General features: G+C 41.4%; 1 protein-coding gene across 1 annotated transcript in view; it reads left to right on the forward strand.

Moving 5' to 3' along the window:
* The first annotated feature begins 23,677 nt into the window (after positions 1 to 23,677).
* Positions 23,678 to 24,035, forward strand: part of LOC134612652 (protein DGCR6-like) — a 35,028-nt gene continuing 34,670 nt past the window's right edge. Inside the window, exon 1 of the mRNA XM_063457064.1 lies at positions 23,678 to 24,003. Within this exon, the coding sequence (XP_063313134.1) occupies positions 23,882 to 24,003 (122 nt within the window). The 5' untranslated portion in view covers positions 23,678 to 23,881. The remainder of the gene's footprint in view (positions 24,004 to 24,035) is intronic.

Consider the following 24,035-nt stretch of genomic DNA (forward strand, 5'->3'; position numbering starts at 1 on the left):
AGCGGGTGTCTCAGGCCTACAGCGTGTGCTCTGCAGAACTGTTCCAGTGCACATTGCCAATCATATCTGGTGTCTCTATAGCGTGCTTTTAAAACCAAAATTTATTTTTCACTGTTATAGATTGAATAGCAGTTACTTGTCTTCAAGCGGGTGTCTCAGGCCTACAGTGTGTGCTCTGCAGAACTGTTACAGTTCACATTGCCAATCATATCTGGTCTCACAGTAGCTTGCACGCATAGTACCACTAATCCCCAAAAAAATGACAGGCAGAGGCAGGCCACCCCGCAGGGGCCGTCGTGGTCGTGGTGCTGTGATTCCCTTTTGCCCTAGAATAATGCCCAGTTTTCAGAAGCCACGTACCCTGAACTTGAAAAGTTCTGAGGACATAGTTGACTGGCTAACACAGGACACCCAATCTTGTACAGCCTCCGCTCGGAACCTTGACGCACCATCCTCCTCCAGCTTAGCTTCAGGCACCTCTCAAGATAACACTCACCCGCCTGCCGCCACCACCAAAACTAGCACCACAGCCGCTTTACTTGGTATGTCAGAGGAGTTATTCACACACCCGTTTGAAGAAATGAGTGATGCGCAACCATTATTGCTAGAGGATGTAGATAACAGGGATATGTCTCAGGCAGGCAGCATTAAACACATGGAGGTACGGTGTGATGATGATGATGTTGTACCCGCTGCTGCTTCCTTTTCTGAGTTGTCAGATACAAGCGAAGCGGTTGATGATGACGATGCGTCCATGGATGTCACGTGGGTGCCCGCTCGGCAAGAAGAAGAACAGGGTGAAAGTTCAGATGGGGAGACAGAGAGGAGGAGGAGACGAGTTGGAAGCGGGGGGGGGTCGTCGCAAGGAGCTAGTGGCACAGTCAGAAAGCATGCATCGGCACCCGGGGTCAGCCCGACAGCATGCCAATCAACGCATGCTGTGTCCACCACCAGAATGCAGTCATTGCAGAGCTCAGCAGTGTGGCATTTTTTTTGTGTGTCTGCCTCTGACAACAGCGATGCCATTTGCAACCTGTGCCAAAGGAAACTGAGTCGTGGGAGGTCCAACACCCACCTAGGTACAACTGCTTTGCGTAGGCACATGATCTCACATCACAAACGCCTATGGGATCAACACATGAGTACAAGCAGCACGCCTACTCTAAGCCGCCATCCTCCTCCTGGTCCAGCATCTTCAGCCACGTCAACCACTGCTGTCCTTCTTGCCCCCTCTCAACCATCCGCCACTCCGTCTCCCGCCTTGAGCAGTTCCCGCTCATCTGCCCACAGTCATGTGTCTGTCAAGGACATGTTTGAGCGTAAGAAGCCAATGTCACCAAGTCACCCCCTTGCCCAGCGTCTGACAGCTGGCTTGTCCGAACTATTAGCCCGCCAGCTTTTACCATACAATCTGGTTGAGTCTGAGGCGTTCAAAAAATTTGTAGCTATTGGGACACCGCAGTGGAAGGTACCCGGCCGGAATTTCTTTTCACAAAAGGCAATCCCCAACTTGTACTCGATTGTGCAAAAGGAAGTCATGGCATGTCTGGCACAAAAAGTTGGGGCAAGGGTCCATCTGACCACTGATACCTGGTCTGCAAAGCATGGTCAGGGCAGGTATATCACCTACACTGCGCATTGGGTAAACCTGCTGACGGCTGACAAGCAAGGAATGCGTGGCATTGCAGAGGAGTTGGTGACACCGCCACGAATTGCAGGCAGTCCTGCTGCCACCTCCTCTACTCCTCCTACTCCATCCTCTTCCATAACCTCCTCGGCTGAGTCCTCTTGTGCCGCTGCTTCTTGCTCCACATCAACGGCACCCCCCCAGCTCCCCAGGTACTATTCCACATCCCGGATACGGCAGTGTCACGCCGTCTTGGGTTTGCCGTCTTGGGTTTGAGAGTCACACCGGACAAGCACTCCTGTCCGCCCTGAACGCACAGGTGGAAAAGTGGCTTACTCCGCAGCAACTGGATATCGGCAAAGTGGTGTGTAACAACGGAAAAAATTTGATAGCGGCATTGAAGTTGGGCAAGTTGACACATGTGCCGTGCATGGCACATGTGTGTAATCTGATCGTACAACGCTTTGTGCATAAGTACACAGGCTTACAGGACGTCCTGAAGCAGGCCAGGAAGGTGTGTGGCCATTTCAGGCGTTCCTACACGGCCATGGCTCACTTTGCCGATATCCAGCGGCGAAACAACATGCCAGTGAGGCGCTTGATTTGCGACAGCCCTACACGTTGGAATTCAACACTCCTAATGTTCGACCGCCTGCTCCAACAAGAAAAAGCTGTTAATGAATATTTGTATGACCGGGGTGCTAGGACAGCCTCTGGGGAGCTGGGAATTTTTTTGCCACGTTACTGGACGCTCATGCGCAATGCCTGTAGGCTCATGCGTCCTTTTTTTTTTTTTTTCCAACGTATATTAAAATTTTTAGTATACAAATGTAAAAACATATCCCATGCTTTACCCATTTTACAGTACAACTGTACACATGCAACATAAAAGAAATCACTGAAATTCAACAACACAAAGCTTACATGGGCTTTGAGGTGTTTGCCAAAATGCATGTATTTGTAGCCCAGATATAACAGTGGCTATAATTAACCTATGTAAACTTGTCACATCTGGCACACTTATACGTTACTAAACACAGAATAGTAGTGAACTAAAAAACAAATTAAAAAATTCTGGTATTTGAAGAATATATTCAAATCATTCGTTTTCTGCCTACATTTTGTCATTCAGTTTTCAATTCAGTACAAATAGATGTTCAGTGAATAAACAGCTTAATATGGGGTTGTTGCTTGCTAAAAACAGACAGTTATGCTTTCTTCAGAAAACAATTATTGAACATTTCAAACTCCCATAGAAAGTATGGCTTTCAACTTACTGAGACAAATTAAAATTTCAGCTTTGATGTTCAGCACATTACATGTATTTTTTTCAATATTTCGCTAAAACATAACAGTTTAAAAAAAACAAAAAACGTAAATATAACAAAACTACAACATTTATGCAAAAGGTTGAGGTCCTGCAGTAAAATGTTGATCAGATAAGAAGTTAGGTGGTATTATTTGTGAAAGCGGGTAAGAGAAGAGATTGGCTGGGTCAATGGACAATGGATTTACTGCATGAGTAGGGGGCAACATACCATGCCAGCCAGGGTAGGCTGCTTCTGGATACAATGGAAAAGATGGATATGGGAGACCTGCTGGAACAGTATTTGGCACATGGAGAGGTGGCATAATATTAGCACCCTGACTCTCTCCTATAATTACAGAGAATTCTCCTGGGAACTGAAGGCCATTGCTCAAATTTTGGAGCATATTCATGATCTCAGGCATGCCAACTTCCTTTCCTGTATCCTCAGAATTCTGATTCCACTGCTCAAAATTTGGGAAACCTGGAGGAGGGAGCCCTTGCTCGGCCATTTGTCTCTCCTCTCGTTCAACATCTGCTAATATGTCAGAGAAAATATCATCTGGGATATCCAAACCTTCTTTATGTTTCTTGGAAGATTTTTTGGGATAAGCTGTCCAGGAAGGATGGCTTGGAAGAAGCAAGATCAGAAGCAGAATAGGATGGTTGTCTTCCAAACCTGGACCTCCCAAAGGACGCAATCTTTGAGGGATGGGTTGGCCGGCAGGTAGAGGCACTAGGAACGCCTCCATGCCATGACTTCTGATGATTGCATATCTCAGCTTCCGATTAAGATAAGAATACAGCCAAGCATATGAAACTGCATCACTTGACGTTCTTTGATTCAGTCGGATCACACACATGTCCTTGGTGCACTCTGGCCAGATACGATCCACATATTCCCAAACAGACTCTTGCAAAATGCATCCTTCGGATGTTAACACTTTTGGTAAATCCTGGCAAAGATGACTGCTATAACCAGACTCTGGCGTGGCTGTAACTTTAAACTGCTTTATAGAGAACATGTGAAGGAATCCCTTCCACACACTTGAGTCTGCTGGATCTGTGAGTCTAGTATCTGGATCATACAATTTCTTGTTCTTCTTTTCAATGCATGAAGAATGTTGATTGCCATTAGTTATATGGTGTTTCCATATTTTCTCTGGTTTCTTGGTAATTACCCATTGGCTTAAGTCAGCATCACCTGGGGGGTTTATCAGCCCTTTGCATATAAGGCAGTCCTGATCTAAAAGGTGGCTCTTGTGTTGGGATGTTGTGTCCCTTTTCTCTGAGATGCAATCCTGCTGAGAATCCTGAGGCTGCCACACAGAATCAGACAGATCCTCTAGGGTCAAGTTCTGATCGGGCACGGTATCAATTTCAATTAACCCCTTGTGTGTCAGCTTTGTCATCTGAATCTGGTATGGCTGTCTTTCCTCTTTCTCGATTAGTTCCAGTGCATGTTTTCTCTTTTGAATTCTCCAGTTGGCCAGCTCCTGTGCAGCCATTTACGTTGCACTCATTAGAACCAAACACTGTGGGTGATTTATGGCCCCCACCCACCGCGCAGGGGTGGGGGCCGAGGGGGGGAGGACAGTAGGTCCCCCCATTGTGATTTATGGCCCCCACCCACCGCGCAGGGGTTGGGGAGGACAGTAGCTCCCCCCAGTGTGTATCATGGGCTTTGAGGACAGGTGTCAATCCATACCTACCAAGTGACCCTATGTAGGGGGGACAGTCTCTATTCTGCTCTGTGTCAGTGTGTATCATGGTCTCTGTGGACGGTGAACAGTCTCTATTCTGCTCTGTGTCAGTGTGTATCATGGTCTCTGTGGACAGGGAACAGTCTCTATTCTGCTCTGTGTCAGTGTGTATCAGGGGTTTTGAGGACAGGTGTCAATCCATATCTGCCAAGTGACCCTATGTAGGGGGAACAGTCCCTATTCTGCTCTGTGTCAGTGTGTATCAGGGGTTTTGAGGACAGGTGTCAATCCATATCTGCCAAGTGACCCTATGTAGGAGGAACAGTCCCTATTCTGCTCTGTGTCAGTGTGTATCAGGGGCTTTGAGGACAGGTGTCAATCCATACCTGCCAAGTGACCCTATGTAGGGGGGACAGTCTCTATTCTGCTCTGTGTCAGTGTGTATCATGGTCTCTGTGGACGGTGAACAGTCTCTATTCTGCTCTGTGTCAGTGTGTATCATGGTCTCTGTGGACAGGGAACAGTCTCTATTCTGCTCTGTGTCAGTGTGTATCAGGGGTTTTGAGGACAGGTGTCAATCCATATCTGTCAAGTGACCCTATGTAGGGGGAACAGTCTCTATTCTGCTCTGTGTCAGTGTGTATCAGGGATCATTAGGATAGGTGTCAATCCATATCTGCCAAGTGACCCTATGTAGGGGGAACAGTCCCTATTCTGCTCTGTGTCAGTGTGTATCAGGGGTTTTGAGGACAGGTGTCAATCCATATCTGTCAAGTGACCCTATGTAGGGGGAACAGTCTCTATTCTGCTCTGTGTCAGTGTGTATCAGGGATCATTAGGATAGGTGTCAATCCATATCTGCCAAGTGACCCTATGTAGGGGGAACAGTCCCTATTCTGCTCTGTGTCAGTGTGTATCAGGGGTTTTGAGGACAGGTGTCAATCCATATCTGCCAAGTGACCCTATGTAGGGGTAACAGTCCCTATTCTGCTCTGTGTCAGTGTGTATCATGGTCTATGTGGACAGGGAACAGTCTCTATTCTGCTCTGTGTCAGTGTGTAGCAGGGGTTTTGAGGACAGGTGTCAATCCATATCTGCCAAGTGACCCTATGTAGGGGGGACAGTCCCTATTCTGCTCTGTGTCAGTGTGTATCAGGGGTTTTGAGGACAGGTGTCAATCCATATCTGCCAAGTGACCCTATGTAGGGGGAACAGTCTCTATTCTGCTCTGTGTCAGTGTGTATCAGGGATCATTAGGATAGGTGTCAATCCATATCTGCCAAGTGACCCTATGTAGGGGGAACAGTCCCTATTCTGCTCTGTGTCAGTGTGTATCAGGGGTTTTGAGGACAGGTGTCAATCCATATCTGCCAAGTGACCCTATGTAGGGGTAACAGTCCCTATTCTGCTCTGTGTCAGTGTGTATCATGGTCTATGTGGACAGGGAACAGTCTCTATTCTGCTCTGTGTCAGTGTGTAGCAGGGGTTTTGAGGACAGGTGTCAATCCATATCTGCCAAGTGACCCTATGTAGGGGGAACAGTCCCTATTCTGCTCTGTGTCAGTGTGTATCAGGGGTTTTGAGGACAGGTGTCAATCCATATCTGCCAAGTGACCCTATGTAGTGGGAACAGTCCCTATTCTGCTCTGTGTCAGTGTGTATCAGGGGTTTTGAGGACAGGTGTCAATCCATATCTGCCAAGTGACCCTATGTAGTGGGAACAGTCTCTATTCTGCTCTGTGTCAGTGTGTATCAGGGCTGGGCTTTGAGGACAGGTGTCAATGTTAGGTGATTTCTGCCCTTTATGGATTAAAAGCAGACTCTGCATCAACTGTGCAATTTTCCATGGGAGTTTTGCCATGGATCCCCCTCTGGCATGCCACAGTCCAGGTGTTAGTCCCCTTGAAACAACTTTTCCATCACTATTGTGGCCAGAAAGAGTCCCTGTTGTTTTTAAAATTCGCCTGCCCATTGAAGTCAATGCCGGTTCGCGAACATTTGCGGAAGTTCGCGTTCGCCGTTCGCGAACCGAAAATTTCGGGTTCGCGACAACACTAGTCACACATGTCATGTGTCCTTAAGGGGTTAAATGCATGGTATACTGAACATTTTAGAAGCTATGAGCTTGAAAACACAAAACGTGTTAAAGTGATTGAGCCAAGTGAGTTGTCTGACACATCTTTCCAATGGCAGCATACACTGTTGCAGGGAAGCATAAGGTGACCTAAAAGCGCTACATTCATGTACCATAGACCACTGGTTCCTTCCAGGCATCCTTGATAAACTGGCTGAAAGCATCTTTCAGTATGTTGCCTACCAAAAAAGTGCACAGTTCTATTTAGTTGCTGAGGAGCTGATTCAGAAGTATCCTTGCCTTAAAGAACCAGGATCATATAATGGATGCTATGGATGGCAATGAATAAAATATAAAATGGGCAACTATAGATCTAAATCGAGGAGGTGGACTATTTACTCCCTCATCCAAAAGGCAAAACAGAAGTAAGTTTGGAACATGAAAGAGTAAAGCTCCTTAATGAAGTTAACAAGAGGAACAACGGTCAGATTATCAGTGAAAAATGGCAGAGACATTCTCCATTTGCAGGCAAGAAGTGGTTACTCAAGCACCGCCAGTTAATGACTTAAAATACCGATGGCCTGCTCTTTTTGATGCAGTTTGGGTAAATATTTTTACATTAAAAAGGTTTGCAGTATGTGATGTTAGAGTAAATGTTCTGTATTCTATTGTGTCTTTATTTGGACCTTATTTCTATACAGATAAATGAATTCAGAAGGATCGCCATGGAGACAAACTTTCATGGGAAAACTGGACCAATACTCCCTGAATATATTGTCGTTTGTATCCTCAAGAAGAGGTTCTGCAAAATTGGATATTCAATGCATAGGGAACAGGCTGCTAGAAGTATTAAGTGTGAAATAGTTAATTTCAAATAGGAAAATCCACTTTTTTCTAGTAGGTGATGTTGGGTTAGCTTATTATGATGCAAACATATCAGGCTATGAGTAGTGCTGTGCTGGTTAAGTGTCAATGGAGAGTGAATTTTGGACTTACATTTGACATTGTGGACAGAAATTGGTACAGTCCAGGTCTAAACCTAAGCAGTCCAGGCCTCAAACCTAATCTTTCAGTCTTTTTTCCCCAGTGATGTACTTAAAAACCCCACTCTCATGAGAATTTCAAAGAGCAGTTGGTAAGTAAATTAGACACTTAAGTTCAGACTCATTAATATGCTCCGTACAAGTGTAATGGTGGTTACCGCGATTATGTTATCGCAGTCATGTATTTTGACTTATTAGAGCTTCTGTATTTGTGGCCTGTACCACACTTGCACAATTTATTTAAATTTAGATCCCTGGGAGACGCAGTCCTTGTAGACCGGCAGCGAACGCCTGTCTCTGCTTCCCTCCAATTGTAATGATGGAAGTACAGTTGCAAGAAAAAGTATGTGAACCCTTTGGAATGATATGGATTGCTGCACAAATTGGTCATAAAATGTGATCTGATCAACATCTAAGTCACAACAATAGACAATCACAGTCTGCTTAAACTAATAACACACAAAGAATGAAATGTTGCCATATTTTTATTGAACACACCATGTAAACATTCACAGTGCAGGTGGAAAAAGTATGTGAACCATTGGATTTAATAACTGGTTGAACCTCCTTTGGCAGCAATAACGTCAACCAAATGTTTCCTGTAGTTGCAGATCAGACGTGCACAACGGTCAGGAGTAATTCTTGACCATTCCTCTTTACAGAACTGTTTCAGTTCAGCAATATTCTTGGGATGTCTGGTGTGAATCGCTTTCTTGAGGTCATGCCACAGCATCCCAATCGGGTTGAGGTCAGGACTCTGATTGGGCCACTTCAGAAGGTGTATTTTCTTCTGTTTAAGCCATTCTGTTGATTTACTTCTATGCTTTGGGTCATTGTCCTGTTGCAACACCCATCTTCTGTTGAGCTTCAGCTGGTAGACTGATGGCCTTAAGTTCTCCTGCAAAATGTCTTGATAAACTTGGGAATTCATTTTTCCTTTGATGATAGCAATCCATCCAGGCCCTGACCCAGCAAAGCAGCCCCAAACCATGATGCCCCCACCACCATACTTCACAGTTGGGATGAGGTTTTGATGTTGGTGTGCTGTGCCTCTTTTTCGCCACACATAGTGTTGTGTGTTTCTTCCAAACAACTCCACTTTGGTTTCATCTGTCTACAGAATATTTTGCCAGTGCTGCTGTGGAACATCCAGGTGCTCTTGTGCAAACTGTAAACGTGCAGCAATGTTTTGTTTGGACAGCAGTGGCTTCCACTGTGGTATCCTCCCATGAAATCCATTATTGTTTAGTGTTTTACGTATTGTAGATTCGCTAACAGGGATGTTAGCATTTGCCAGTGACTTTTGTAAGTCTTTAGCTGACACTCTAGGATTCTTCTTCACCTCATTGAGCAGTCTGCGCTGTGCTCTTGCAGTCATCTTTACAGGACGGCCACTCCTAGTGAGAGTAGCAGCAGTGCTGAACTTTCTCCATTTATAGACAATTTGTCTTACCGTGGACTGATGAACAGCAAGGCTTTTGGAGATACTTTCATAACCCTTTCCAGCTTTATGCAAGTCAACAATTCTTAATCGTAGGTCTTCTGAGAGCTCTTTTAAGCGAGGCATCATTAACATCAGGCAATGCTTCTTGTGAAAAGCAAGCCTAGAACTGGTGTGTTTTTTATAGGGCAGGGCAGCTGTAACCAACACCTCCAATCTCATCTCATTGATTGGACTCCAGTTGGCTGACATCTCACTCCAATTTGCTCTTGGAGATGTAATTAGTCTAGGGGTTCACATACTTTTTCCACCTGCACTGTGAATGTTTACATGGTGTGTTCAATAAAAACATGGCAACATTTCATTCTTTGTGTGTTATTAGTTTAAGCAGACTGTGATTGTCTATTGTTGTGACTTAGATGATGATCAGATCACATTTTATGACCAATTTGTGCAGAAATCCATATCATTCCAAAGGGTTCACATACTTTTTCTTGCAACTGTATATGGTAAATTGATTTTCTGCCCCATGAAAGCCTTTGCAACCACGGGACGGACCTATTCAGCACTCATAAGTGTAATTAATTGTTTGTATCAATACGCCCTGGTTTAATTAAACAGATAATTACCTTAATGAGATTTTATTTGCTTTTGATTCCCATTCTTTGATTTATTCTTAATCAGCAAATAGCAAAGAATCCCTCCTCCCCTTCTGATCTGCAGTGTCTGATATGATAAATGGGTTTGTGCACTAATTGATCCATAACATGAGTGCATTATTTGATGTGTTATGTTTAACTATATACTAATTGAACATACAAATTGTTTACCCTATATTAATTGTATTGTCACTCTGGTGTTCGCTTGAGAAAGAACCCTTGTGGGATCGAAACGTTGCACTTTTCCCAATAAACCTGCTGTTCAACTGACCCTCGAGTGCCTGGACCACAATTGTAACTACTACAGGAGGGGTAGCCAACCCCAGGATCTCGAAGTGTGCGGTATTCCTTTTTTTCCTATATATTAAAAACACTGACACTTGACCTACTTATGCCAGGATGATGGGAATATTTCCAAATAGGTATTGAAGATTGTCGTAACTACACGTGCCACAACGTCTGATCCAGCCAGCGCAAGGATCGTGATTGAGGGAACAGAAGTCCTAGACATACCCAGAGCCTTGCTAATGCGGCTGATTTACACAATCAACCTCAGCTACACAAAAAAGCACTGAAAAACACGAGGTATTTCCAAAGATATTTCTTGAACTGGATAGTCTGAAAGCCAGTCCAAAAAGGTAAAGTCTCTAAAATATAAACTGCTTTACAAAAAAAAATTTAATTCAAGAGAAAATGTTGCGCACCTATGTTTGTACACCTAAGTTAATGTTTTGCAACATACAGCTGTACACACACACAAATCTATACAATTTATAGTTTATACAATACAGAGTTTAATCACAATGCTGATTTACAATCTAATCGAAGACGAAAATTTGAGGCTATGTTTCAGGAGTGGGATAAACCTCAACCATTCAAGGGGTTGGATGAATTATTAAGAAAAAAAGAAAAATTACTCTCTGCTGAAACAAAAAAATGGTGGGAGGTAGCATATCTAGAAAATTATTTAAAGGAAGGCCTCATACCACGAGGCCTCAGAATTGATAAAACACCTGCCTTTGAGTTAGAGGATGATTTATTTTGAGAGGAGTGGGATGCCATTCTCTCTAACTGTTCTTTTCAGATGATCCAATTAATTATTAGACATTCAAAAAAAATACAGAATGAATTGGAGGCTGAATTAATCACTCTAGAGACAATAATCCCACTATTGATGTAAATAGTAGGGAATACAAAGAGAGAGAAGAATCCTTACATGATAATATAAAAAAGATTGGATGAAAAAAAAAATCTCTGATACTAAGAACAGAAAATATAGCAGAGATAAGGAGGATAAATCACTTAATACTTTTGCAACAAAAAAACAGATTGACCCGTAAAAAAAGACGCCCCTCCATTTATAGGAGAGCTGTACTTGGATCTCCAAGGGGGAAGGCTAGGACTAATTCTCGCTCTAGAGATACACAAAGAGGCCGACAATACTCTGTGAATGATTCATACAAAATGCCCAATAGGGAAGATCCCCCCAGGTCTCCAGATCTATGGGAGGTACGTAATAATTATGGTGGAAATACACATAGGATATCAAATAATGGAAGATCCCCAAAGAGCCGCAAGGGCCCATTAACTTTGAGAAGTGAAACAAGGAGACCTGAGGTACAAAAGGTTAGAAATAGAAACAATAGTTTATCACCTGTGAGAAGGGAAGTGAATAGACCCCACATACAAACATCTAGGGGCAGAGATAATTCAGACAATTTTGTATCCCAATATAATGATCCCATTGTAAATTTTCAGGGGAAACCGAGAGGTCCCAAAAGAAAAAACCATAACCAACTATTTCCGGCCCAGGGCAGAGACCTGGGAACACCCCAATTGTTTTGCAACTCTATGCCAGGATTCCCCAGTGAAGAGAATCCGGACGGAGGATTAGGAATAACTTCTTTAAATGGGGGTTTACTGAATGAGAGAACTGAGCAGGGGGATTTTTAATTTAACCCCAACTCCACTTTCAGATGAGGAGATTAATTTGTTATCAAGAGGTTTGAAATTTGCCCCAAACAGAAGGGCCAATGATTTAGAACTATATATTGATCTTAAAAAGTTTATTCGTTCTCTGACTATTAAGAGGCACTTTTTATTACATCCACCTGAGACCGAAATTAGTGGTGAGGAAACTGATGTTGATTATAGATTCTGCCCAAAGTCCCATTTCTTTCCAACTTATAGTAAGGGCCCTTTTTTAGAAACTTTTGAACATTTGGTAGATCAACAATTCCGCAATATGATTAAGGGATTAAGGAATAGAAAAAAATTGCCTTCAAAATCTAAGTAAAGAGGAAGAAAATACACTTAAACGACTGATGTAAAGAGATGATGTGATAATTAGGGAAGCAGATAAGGGGGGGGGGGGGGGGGTAGTGTTAATGACCAGCACATATTATCTCCAGGAAGCAGCCCATATCTTGGGGGATAAAGACACTTATAATGTACTCAAATGTGACCCAACCAGCAGATTCAATACAGAGCTCCAAGTAATTTTGAATAGAGCTAAAGAGAGAGGTACCATCTCACAGAAAAATTATGATTTTTCATATCAAAAAAATCTGATTATCCCTATATTTTATTTTCTTCCAAAGACGCACAAACGTCTCCCTAACCCTCCCGGGCGACCTATAAATCAGTGGCATTAATTCACTGACGGCTAATCTGTCGGCTTATGTTGATTCTCGATTACAGAAATATGCCCAAAGGGCACCCTCATATGTGAAGGATACTAAGTCTTTCCTCCAAGAAATCGAGAATATTGAATGGGATCCAGAGTACAGTTGGGCCTCTTTGTTCTCAGTGATTAGCCACAGATTAGGTTTGGAGGCAGTCGATTATTTTATGGAGCAAGATCTGGAGTTACCAATGGATATGAGGGAGTTTATTTTTTCTTCTGTCCAATTTATTTTGTATCACAATTATTTTTTCTTTAATGGTGAATTTTTTTTGCAAATCACGGGGACCACCATGGGGACCAAGTTCGCCCCCAGCTATGCCAACACATACATGAGGAGATGGGAGGAGTTGTTTGGTCTGGGCATGGCTGGAGGGCGAACTTGGTCCTATGGCGGCGTTATATTGATGACGTTATTATTTGGAAAGGGTCTTCTGTTTTGTTTTATGATTATGTCAATTTCTTGAATGACAATGAGTACAATTTGGTTTTCACCCCCATTTGGAATAAAAATGAGCTCAATTTTCTTGATCTTTGTTTGTCTCACGATTTGAGACAGATAAAGAGTAAATGTTTCTTTAAACCCACTGATGGTAATGGGTTCATTCATCGCAGGAGTGGGCATAATGAACCCTGGCTTAAGGGGATAGCCAAGAGTCAGTTTACCCGCCTTGGGCGGAATTGCTCAGATAAACAAGATTTCTTTGCCCAATCATCACATATAAAGAGGAAGCTTATAGACCGAGGATATAATGGAAAGAGATTAGATAAAGAGATTTGTCGTATTGGTGATATAGAAAGAAAGACATTTTTGGAGAATAGACCATCTATTTCGGGAACTAGGGATAATTTTCGTTCAGCATTTATCACCCATTACAACACTGATTATAACAAAATTAAGAGAAGTCTTCAAAGTTCTTGGCCTATTCTGTTGCAAGACCCCGTTCTGGGGGCACACCTATCAGATAATCCCGTGGTGATTTACAAAAGAAATAAAAATTTGAAGGATATGTTGGCACCTAGTCATGCCATTAAACCACCATCAATCCCTACCTCTGCTCGATCAGGCTCATTTCGAGGCTGTGGTACTTGCAAAGCCTGTACCACGGTGTCTATTAAAAATACACATATATTTTTCAGCTCTACCACGGGGGAGAGTTTTACACTTAAAGATAATATCAATTGCCACACAGACTTTGTAGTATATTTGCTGCAATGTCCGTGTGGCATGCAATACGTGGGACGGACTAAGAGGATTTTGAAGGTTCGCCTATTGGAACATCTTAACAATATCAGAAAGAGACTGATGACACATTCAGTCCCAACCCATTGCATATCATGTCCCTTTTTTTCATTCAAGGATTTCAGATGCTGGGGAATAGAACGGGTTCCCCCTTTTTGGCGTGGGGGTAATAGAGTTCAAAGACTAGCCCAAAGGGAGACTTTCTGGATACATAAATTACAGACTCTTACACCTAAGGGTCTAAATATAGATATCGACTTAATGTGTTTTTTAGATTGATATGGCCTAAATAAGTCTTAGAATGGAATATAAAGATATGTGTGTTTGTCCCCAACTTGGGGTTTCTTCTACAGTTGAAGGTTAATCCCTATTTTGATAGAGGATTCATATATATATATTTAATATCAAGCAACTATATATATATATATATTTTTACCTTATATGTTATGATATATTGTCTTGTATGACCTAAATCACAAAAATACAATAAAAGCACAGCAATTAATTGTTCTAATATAGAAAATGAACTTGCTCTAGGGATATATAGGGCTAGTATTATAAAATGTGGGAGATTCACTAAATAGTCTGTATGAATAGTAGTCATTTGATGCACATTATCTTTTAAGTTATAATTCACTATTTCTCTCTGTACTCATAATAATGAACTGCCTTAAGGTGTTGAATAGGCTTGTCCAAAAGGTTTATATAAGGAGCACAAATAAGATGTGATATACTGAAGATCAATGAATGATGGTGATGGATTAATTATGATGTCCATTTTCAATAAGATTGTATAAAGTTAGATATGAAAAAAAAAACACTTTATAATGATTTCTAGGAGGAATTTCATCACTTTATAATATTAAGTCTTGACTTATAACACATTGAGGTATCATGATTATTGGGTAAAATATAAGGATTAATGTTATTTTTTTTAACGATATTTTCAATAGGATGGTTGAGGAGGATGATACTCTATGTATAAAAGATGTGAATAATGGCTAACTATATTGTACATGTCTAATAATCTTTTCTTTAGCAGAATGGAGGTTATCTTCCCTAGTTTCATGCGATCTTTAAAATTACTCGATCGCGTCTGGTTGCTATGGAGACATCACTGGTGGAACGCGGAAGTTATCGTGACGTCACTTCCGGTTTCGGCAAAATTTTATTACTCTCGGCATTTGCCGAAAAGAGCGCGAATTACGAAATTGATGAATGGAAAACAGCTGTCACAGGGAGATTACTCCTCCAACCAGGAATAGGAAGGATTTACACACCCACTGGATCCACCAATGGACTCTAGGGATTAGCCCTATTTAAGGACACAGGGAGGGGGGGTTTGTATAGGATACGTTTATTTGTGTATTGTACACTGATACATGATTATTGTTTTTAATTGTGCCCCTGAGGAAGTTCTTATAGAACGAAACGCGTAGGACAACTTTTTGTTATTTATATCCTATGCTGAATATGGTGACTACACTTTTTATTTAAATAAATGTTTTATTGCTGAACCCTGACCTGTGGATGTCTTTTGGTGAAACAAGGATCCAGAGGTGATAAGCAACACCAGCTAGCCCCCCATTACTTCAGGGGAGGCACCCTAAGAGCGCCCCTTAGGGTGCTTTTATCGTCTACATCTTGTGTGCAAAAGATTGCTGCGCATGAAATATTGTATTTCATAACAATATCACACTATGTTTTGTTTTATGTTTCTTCTGTAGATTTACATAGCCATATCCCGAATCTTCTTTTTTGGTTTACACTTTAATTACAATGCGTTTCAACTTTGTTTTAATTTGGAGCTCCCACTGTCAAAACTTTATTTTGTCCAAAACCTCTAAGTATTGTTGGAAGTGGGGTTGTTTATTTTGTGCACAGATTTTACAAACTATATTTACAGGTAACTTATTTAATGTCCAAATGTTTTATCACTTTGTTTTACAATCAGTTTGACCATGAAACTGGAATTGCTGTGTGTAATTTATTCTGATTTAAGTAAAATAAGTTACTAATACTGAAATAAATTAAGGTAACAATGTGCATGGACTTTGAGTAGAATGAATGTAAAGAAAGAGTTGGAATAGCTTAAATTAATGTGACAATATCAATAATTATTAAAATTTAGCTTTTAGAGGACAAATCATGTTGGCTATACCTAAGTAATGGAGTTAGTCTAACTAGAAAAGTATCATGGAATTTACTCAATGGCCTGAGTTGGAATTACTTAAAAAGATCAATGCAAATTGTTACCTTAATTTTTTAAGTTGAGCCAGTGTATTATTTTGTAGAGTAGGTCTGCGCACAGACATCCTCCGATGCTGCCCGGCACTTCCACCAGGCAGCATCGGAATGCCGGGGTCATGTGACTTTGCGGCATTTCACTTCAGAAGTATCGGTGAATGTGTTGGGCAGTATCGTGAATGCCTGCCCCACTAGACACCAGGCAAGTCTAGTGCCAAGTTGGCATGTCCGGGGGGCCAGATTGGCACAGTTACTAGATGTTTAGCCTGTTCTTGTGAAATGTGCACCAAGACTGACTGGCTTGAAGCTTGATCTGGGTGAAATGATTAAGCAATTAGACTGTACCACCCAAGGTGGTCAACCTGAGGGGTGGAAGATTCAATTGTCGGGCCAGTGCCCACCAGTTATTATATATAGTGTACAGATCTTAAAAAGCATTGTAGATTACATTCATGAAGGATTCTCCATAATAGATTCTATGCCACCACATGGATTCCAAGTCTTTGATTACACAACCTGGCCAGAAGGCAGAGAGGAACTATATACGTATGGCAGAGATGACCTTTAAGAATTATTTGGTTATTTTGTCACTTTTTCCGACTGAAAAAAAGGCAGCTATCCTCAAGGAGTTTTGCAGACTTAAGGCACACAAACCAAGTTTTGCCTGCACGTTCAATGTCTTCAAAACCATCTAATTTGTGCAATATATTGAAAGTTGTAGAGATGATGTACAGTTAATGTTTCAACATCTGAGGCAGAACAGGTGTTTTCTTCAATGAACATAGTTAAAAATCAACTTAGAACAAGACTTGTGCGTTAGGTCCTGCCGTATCTCCTGCTCATTAAAAAATGGAGGGATCTGAATTTGAGGAATATGACCCCAGCAGAGCTACTCAGTATTGGCTTACATCTGGCGGAACCAAACATGTGGCTGGTCATAAGAGGACTCATCAGGGTTGAATCATGAAGAGAACTTGTCATGACAGTACCACCATGTCCTCACCTTAATGTGTGTTACTCTTCTGTAACTTGCTTTTGTTTTTGCAGTCCTTTTATTTGCCCTGCTTACGGATGCTTCCCTAACCAAAGAAAACCTCATCTGTGATACAAATACTCTGACCAGTTGCAGCATCTGAATAATGATGCTGGCTAGAAAGTTTTACATAACATCCACAGCTCATCTAGTGTAACTATTCATGTCAATGGATATAAATGGCTTTTTGAGGTTGCCTCAGTTAGTTATATTTTTGGATAAAGTTTCAATTCTCATTTGGAAATGATCCTGTTTAAGTTCACTACATACTTGCATTTTACATTTAATTATTGTTAGGTCTGTCTCCTAAGCTACTATCAATAAGCATTTTTAAATACAGTTTTGATTTAAAAAAAAAATAAAAAAAATCTGTATCAGGACAAGTAGATTCCCATGGCAGACCAAGGAGATTGGGCAAACGTTTTAGTCCCTGGACAAGCTTTTTTTTTTTTTTTTTTTTTAAATTTCCACACCCCTAAATCCATTTCAATGTTACAAAGTCTTACAATGTACAATGCAAAATTTCAGAATAATCATACTCTGACGTCAGCACGCATAAATGACTTTTGGTGTCATTTTGCCGCCTAATTCGCGCTCCCGCGATATCAGAAATTAGTATATTCTTTCGTCAGAAAGTCAGTGTTAGTTTGTTCATTACAAGGAGAGGAGCAGCAGGGAGCGCTGTTTTTTTATTTTAGAAGTTCGATGGAAATTATGGATTTTTATTTGGCTTTTTGGGGGGAAAAAAAATCGAAATGGTAAGTATATTTTTTTTTTTTTTTTTTTTTTAAAGGGGGGTGACTAGGGATCTCTAGTCAACTTGTGGGCGGCGGGGAGTTTTCATGTAGCCCCCACCTGTCGCCCATGGGTGGGGGAGGGGACAATAGGTTCCCTCCATTGTAAATTTGGGCCCCCACCCCCCCCCCCCCGTCGCTCATGGATGAAATAGACTAAAGAAACTAGCAGCAATATATTGCTAATTTTATCATTTATACATTTTATAAGTTTAACGTATACATTGTGCACAAACAATTTGCACATTTTTGGCCACAATTTAAGGTGGCCCAAGAGTTAGTATACAGTTTAATCAATGAAATACATCACAGACTATATGGATAGACACAAAGTGGCAGTTACATTTCAGGCATTTGAATATCAGTGTGGCAGTTGGAAAGAATAGTGGAGGGTAGATAAAAGAATTTAGAACTTATAATGCAAAGTTACATATATATCGTATACCTACTTTTAGGCCACCTTGTATAATTTGCACTCCTTTGAAAATCTTTGGTAGAAATGTATTACCATATACAATAAGTATGGGAGATTATGCCATCAAATTGTGTGCCACTTGATAGTTAAAATATGAAGTTGGCACACAGATAAAAAAAAAAAAAAAAAAAAAAAAAATCTGTATAGCAACTATATTTTACAACCACCACGTAGGAGTATAGCTAGAGAACTGAATACACACTTTTTTAATCTGTGCACTGGAGGAGTCTCAAGGGTTGGACAGTGGGCATGGTTATATGACATTGCAGTCTGAAAACTAACCCCAAGCTCTATAGTGGTTGTGCAAAACAAACTTCACATGGACCATTATTTTATGATATTTTATATACGTCCTTTAAAGAGTAAATTTAAAATGTTTATTCAAAAATGTTGCACCCATCCCTAGATAAGATTCAGTAGTAAGGGGTTTGGGCGAGTCATTCTGTATGAGCATGTCAGGCAGATCACTAAATATTGCGTTGAAAAATAATGACCTGAAAAAAAAATTTGCTCTAATCAATAAGATTGCATGACCCCCCCAATTCCCCCTCTCCCCCCCCCCCCCCCCCCCCACACCTTTAGGACAGATGAGCTGTATAGAGAAGAGTAGTTTTGCCATCCTAACTGACAGGCACCACAACCATTTACGTACCCTTTAATTTAATTCAATGGGTGCACACACAGTCTCATTGCCCCTTGACAAAACCTACTTTAGCAGTTCAGTACTCATTAGATATGAAATAGTAGGCAAGATGTGTGTGCATAAGGTGCAGCTTTTAGTTAAAAAAAAAAAAAAGAAAAGAAATTGAAAGGGCACTAACTACAAGAATGCAGCATATTAAGGAAGTTTGTCAGCCCCTCATCTATTAGCTGGATTGTAATGGTTATTTATAAAAGCCACTATGGTTACTCTATATAATTTGAGATAGAACACGGTCTCCCACACGTGTTTTGGTTACAAGTATCAAGTTATTTATAACAAAATTGCATAACTAAAAGATCTGAGTTAAAGACCAACACCCGACCATGACGGCTTTCCTTGGGGTCCCTGGAAGGGTCCGCAAAGCTGTGGTTATGGTCAGTGATCAGCCAGAAGCCCATGTCAGTGTTTTACTCAGTGACAACTGGAAGGAATGACAAAACTTGACAGCAATAGCTCAATCTTGTCGAACTTAGGGAATATACCAAGACAAGTAGTCCCTACTTTTTCTTAGTATACACACACCCCTTTTGACTGTGTTGGAATGTCAATACACAAGATCCAGCGCACTCTCCTATCTACTAAACAGCAACTACAATGTTGACAGATTTTATTAGTTTTTAAAAGTTTTTTTAAAAACATCTAATCTAGGCAAAAAAATTAATGGGGATTCAGTTACATTATATGATAATACATTGCATAAGCCTGCCACAACGTCAATGTACCCCATCTTTGGCAGGTCCTACTCTCACAGTCTAATGTCTGCAATTGTTGTGTTGGAATGTCAGTGAAATTACAGGTTGAACTGTCAATGTGAGTAATTAAAAAAATATTTATTTTATGAAATACTGTTTAGGGGAGTTTGAGGACAGAGCCAGTTTAAGCCCAAATAAACTTAAGTGGAAGCATAGCTGGCTAAGAAACATTTCCAATTCAGCTACTTAAGACTTAAATTCTGCAAGTTTTTCTTAGCAGTTTCAGCTACACTGCTGCTAGTAACCATATACAGATATAACGTTTTCTATCAGAAGCATACTAGTACTGTACAAGAATTAGTAGATATTTGTAACACTCAGAGAATTGATAAACCGATCGGAGTATGTATACCTGTGCTAATGAGGCCTGTGTTCCCTTTTTACCCCACTTATTGTATATACTCTAAATGTGGTATTTTTTTTAAATAATTATTTCTGTTGTAACGTTTAGCCATCATGAAGAGACTGCTGCTCATGAACCTTAGGGCCACAATGCTCCTGTAATTGGATTTGTCTAATTTTTCTACCATACAGGCCCTTCATTCATCATTGGGCCCACTACATTGATGACATTTTGATCCTTTGGACAGGCAGTAGGGAATCTTTTGATGAATTTGTATCCTTACTTAACATCAATGAGTTTAATCTACACTTCACCTCAGAGTTTGGGGGAAATATACTTAACTTTTTGGACTTCACAATTACGGTGAGTGGTAATTCCATTACTACCACTCTGTATAGAAAGCCGACATCCTCAAACAGTCTCCTTCGCTGGGAGAGCTTTCATCCTCAACCCCTGAAGCGTGGCATCCCGACTGGGCAATACCTTAGAGCCCGTAGGAACTGTAGTGATGTTGAAGATTTCAAACTTCAAGCTAATATATTGCGTCAACAGTTCAAAATGAAGGGCTACCCCAATAAATGCCTCAAAAAAGCCTATAGAAGGGCCCTTGAGGCAGATAGAGGCACTTTACTATCTCCAAAACAACTGGAAACCTCCATCAAGCCCCAAGCCCCACATATGACTCAGGCTGGGAAGCTGTTAAGGCTGAGATCCAAAAGTTCTGGCCTTCTTTACTAGATGACACTCACCTCAAACGAGTCCTAGGTCCAAGGGTTGATCTGACTGCACGGAGAGGTAAAAATCTCAGGAATATCTTAGTTCCAAGTCACTTCCACGGTTCACCTACACGCACCTGGTTACATACCCCCACAGTGGGATCATACCAATGTGGCCATTGTGTTGCGTGTAAATACATTAAACGCGATTCCAAGACTATCATGGATAGCGTTGGAAAAAAGACATTCAAGATCAAATCCTTTTTCAATTGTACTACAGCTGGTATAGTTTATCTCCTTACATGCACGTGTAAGTTGCAATATGTAGGGAAAACTTTCAGGCCCTTTAACCCCTTAAGGACACATGACGTGTGTGACACGTCATGATTCCCTTTTATTCCAGAAGTTTGGTCCTTAAGGGGTTAAGGAGCGCATTAAGGAGCATGTTAGAGCCCCTAAACTGCTCACAGATACCCCCATAGGTCGTCATCTAAAAGAATGCCATGCGGGTAACCCGCAAGGACTTCGGTTCTGCGGTTTGGAATTGGTGCGCAAGGACAAACGCAGGGGCAACTATGATAGATTTTTGAGACAAAGGGAAAGTCTTTGGATTTACCAACTTAAAACGCTTCAACCGAAAGGCCTTAATGAAGGTTTTTCCTTTGCTCCCTTTATTTAAATCCCCCTTCTATCAGCTTGTACTTTTTCACCTTGTTTGGAGTGCTCCAATTTGCTATCCATTTGGTTACGTCAACACATCAATTCTATCTGAACAAATTCTCTATGCATTAACATTATTTTCCCCTTTGATATAGGAGTTCATTCTAATTTTAATATCATTAGGCAAATTTGTTATTGCCTCTATTATCATCCCATTTTGTATTTTAACATTTATCTTTTTCTTTGTTCTGGGTCTCTATTTCATTACCCTCACTACTCCATGGAGCCACTTAAAGGACCACTCTAGGCACCCAGACCACTTCAGCTTAATGAGGTGGTCTGGGTGCCAGGTCCTTCTAGGGTTAACCCATTTTTTCATAAACATAGCAGTTTCAGAGAAACTGCTATGTTTATGAATGGGTTAAGCCTTCCCCCTATGTCCTCTAGTGGCTGTCTCATTGACAGCCGCTAGAGGCGCTTGCGTGCTTCTCACTGTGATTTTCACAGTGAGAGCACGCCAGCGTCCATAGGAAAGCATTATGAATGCTTTTCTATGTGACCGGCTGAATGCGCGCGCAGCTCTTGCCGCACGTGCGCATTCAGCCGATGGGGAGGAGAAGAGGAGGGAGCAGGAGATCTCTCCGCCCAGTGCTGGAAAAAGGTAAGATTTAACCCCTTTCCCCTTTCCAGAGCCGGGCGGGAGGGGGTCCCTGAGGGTGGGGGCACCCTCAGGGCACTCTAGTGCCAGGAAAACGAGTATGCTTTCCTGGCACTAGAGTGGTCCTTTAAGGCACTATCAGGTGCAATTTTCTATGTACAACATTGAATTATTAAAGTCATCATATATGCCTTTTTCATAAAGACCTAAACAGTGTAATAACTTTCTACATTATGCCACTCTAATGAGTGGTTATCGCTTGGGTCTTTTTTTATGCTGTACAGTACGAATATATTATGGCGATGTCATCAGGTTTTGACATCATTTCACTTTATTCATAGTGCCCTTTTGTTCAGTTTATGTGCCAGTTATTCCACCCATATCGACATTTCCACACTACATATGTCATGGCTTTTAGTCTAACTTTGCTGGAATAGGTGCGATACGTTTTCACTCTATTCCGGTCTAGTGAGGGTTAATCCGTTCCCCAAACTCTCCCTTAGCCTTGCGACCTTCCCGCCCACTATTCCCTGAATGTCCAATGATTGGACGAGGACTATTGACGTCATGCCCAAGGGCGGAGCTTCAGGCACATTTAAAAAGAGGCGCCAGCACTCCGCAAACTGCTCTTGAAAAAGGCGACTTGCTTCGCAGAAACACGCGTTGAGCACTTCTAAGCGGATGATTTTAAACTTAGGATCATTTTGGCTCACATACTGTCCTCAATTATCTGATGGTAGGATTGGATACTAGTTTATTCTCACTACGATGTTAGGGACTCCTTCCCCCAAATCTCTTATAGCTTTATAGGCAACTTTCTTACATCGGCACTACCGGTCATTTAGACCACTGATTTACTTTGTAATGTTGCAGATTTAGTTTGCCTTTCTTGTTTTCGATGCAATTAACTTTCTACTTATAGACTTCATTTATTTTGCATCCAGACATTATGTGGCAGTATAAACGTTTATGCTGGACTTGCCCAAGAATAAAGAAGTTGTGGGGGTAAGTAGCAAATATTTTTTCTTATACTTGCCTCTAAAGTTAAACTTTCTTTCATATAAGGCTGTTGTGATACCAAGTAAAAACTAATAGACTGAACAGAGCAGAACTCCCTTTATAACATGATACTCCTCAAATAAAATGTTTAGTAAAAATGGCAGACACCACATTATATCACTGCCCTGACTCCACATACTGACTGTGTCCTATGGAGCAGATACACACAGCCCTGCTCTATTCTATCCTCACTCTTCCATTATGTTTTCGGCTTCTCTCTTTTGACTCTGTCCTCCTAGCCTTAACAGTTGTTAGGTTCCTCTCCCCCATTCACTAAGATAACCGCTCTCCACCAAGTGCACTACAAAACATAGCATTGTTTACTCTGTCGCCATCACAGACATATGGTCGCCATCACCCACTACTGCCTTTTAAACCCCTCGTGACAGCAACGCAACTTCCGTTTCCGGGTCATGCCAGCTAATTACGTCACAGAATCAGCATACTTTACCGAATAGAAGAAAAGAAGAAGGAAAACAATTGCAGTATATGTCGCTAGTGCTAATCAGAACAATGGCAAGCTGATAACCGAATGAAAAAAAAAAGATTGGAAGTAATTGCTGGCACATTGCCCAAATCAAAGATGGCGCACGAAATAGTGACCTTAAGTCACGTGATGTAAACAATGCTGCGGGCTCACTGTGCTGAGAGTGGAGCGCTAGATGCATGGGAAGATGGCTGGTTACATGGGGATGTATGAAGAACCGTCTGATATAACGCAGCAACAGGAGAGACATTATTACCTCCTGTCTGAACTGCAGAGCCTGGTGAAAGACCTGCCCAGGTAATGGCAGTATCTGAAACAGCTAACGGAAT

Source organism: Pelobates fuscus, chromosome 5 (genome assembly GCF_036172605.1).
Source record: "Pelobates fuscus isolate aPelFus1 chromosome 5, aPelFus1.pri, whole genome shotgun sequence".
Classification (NCBI taxonomy): domain Eukaryota; kingdom Metazoa; phylum Chordata; class Amphibia; order Anura; family Pelobatidae; genus Pelobates; species Pelobates fuscus.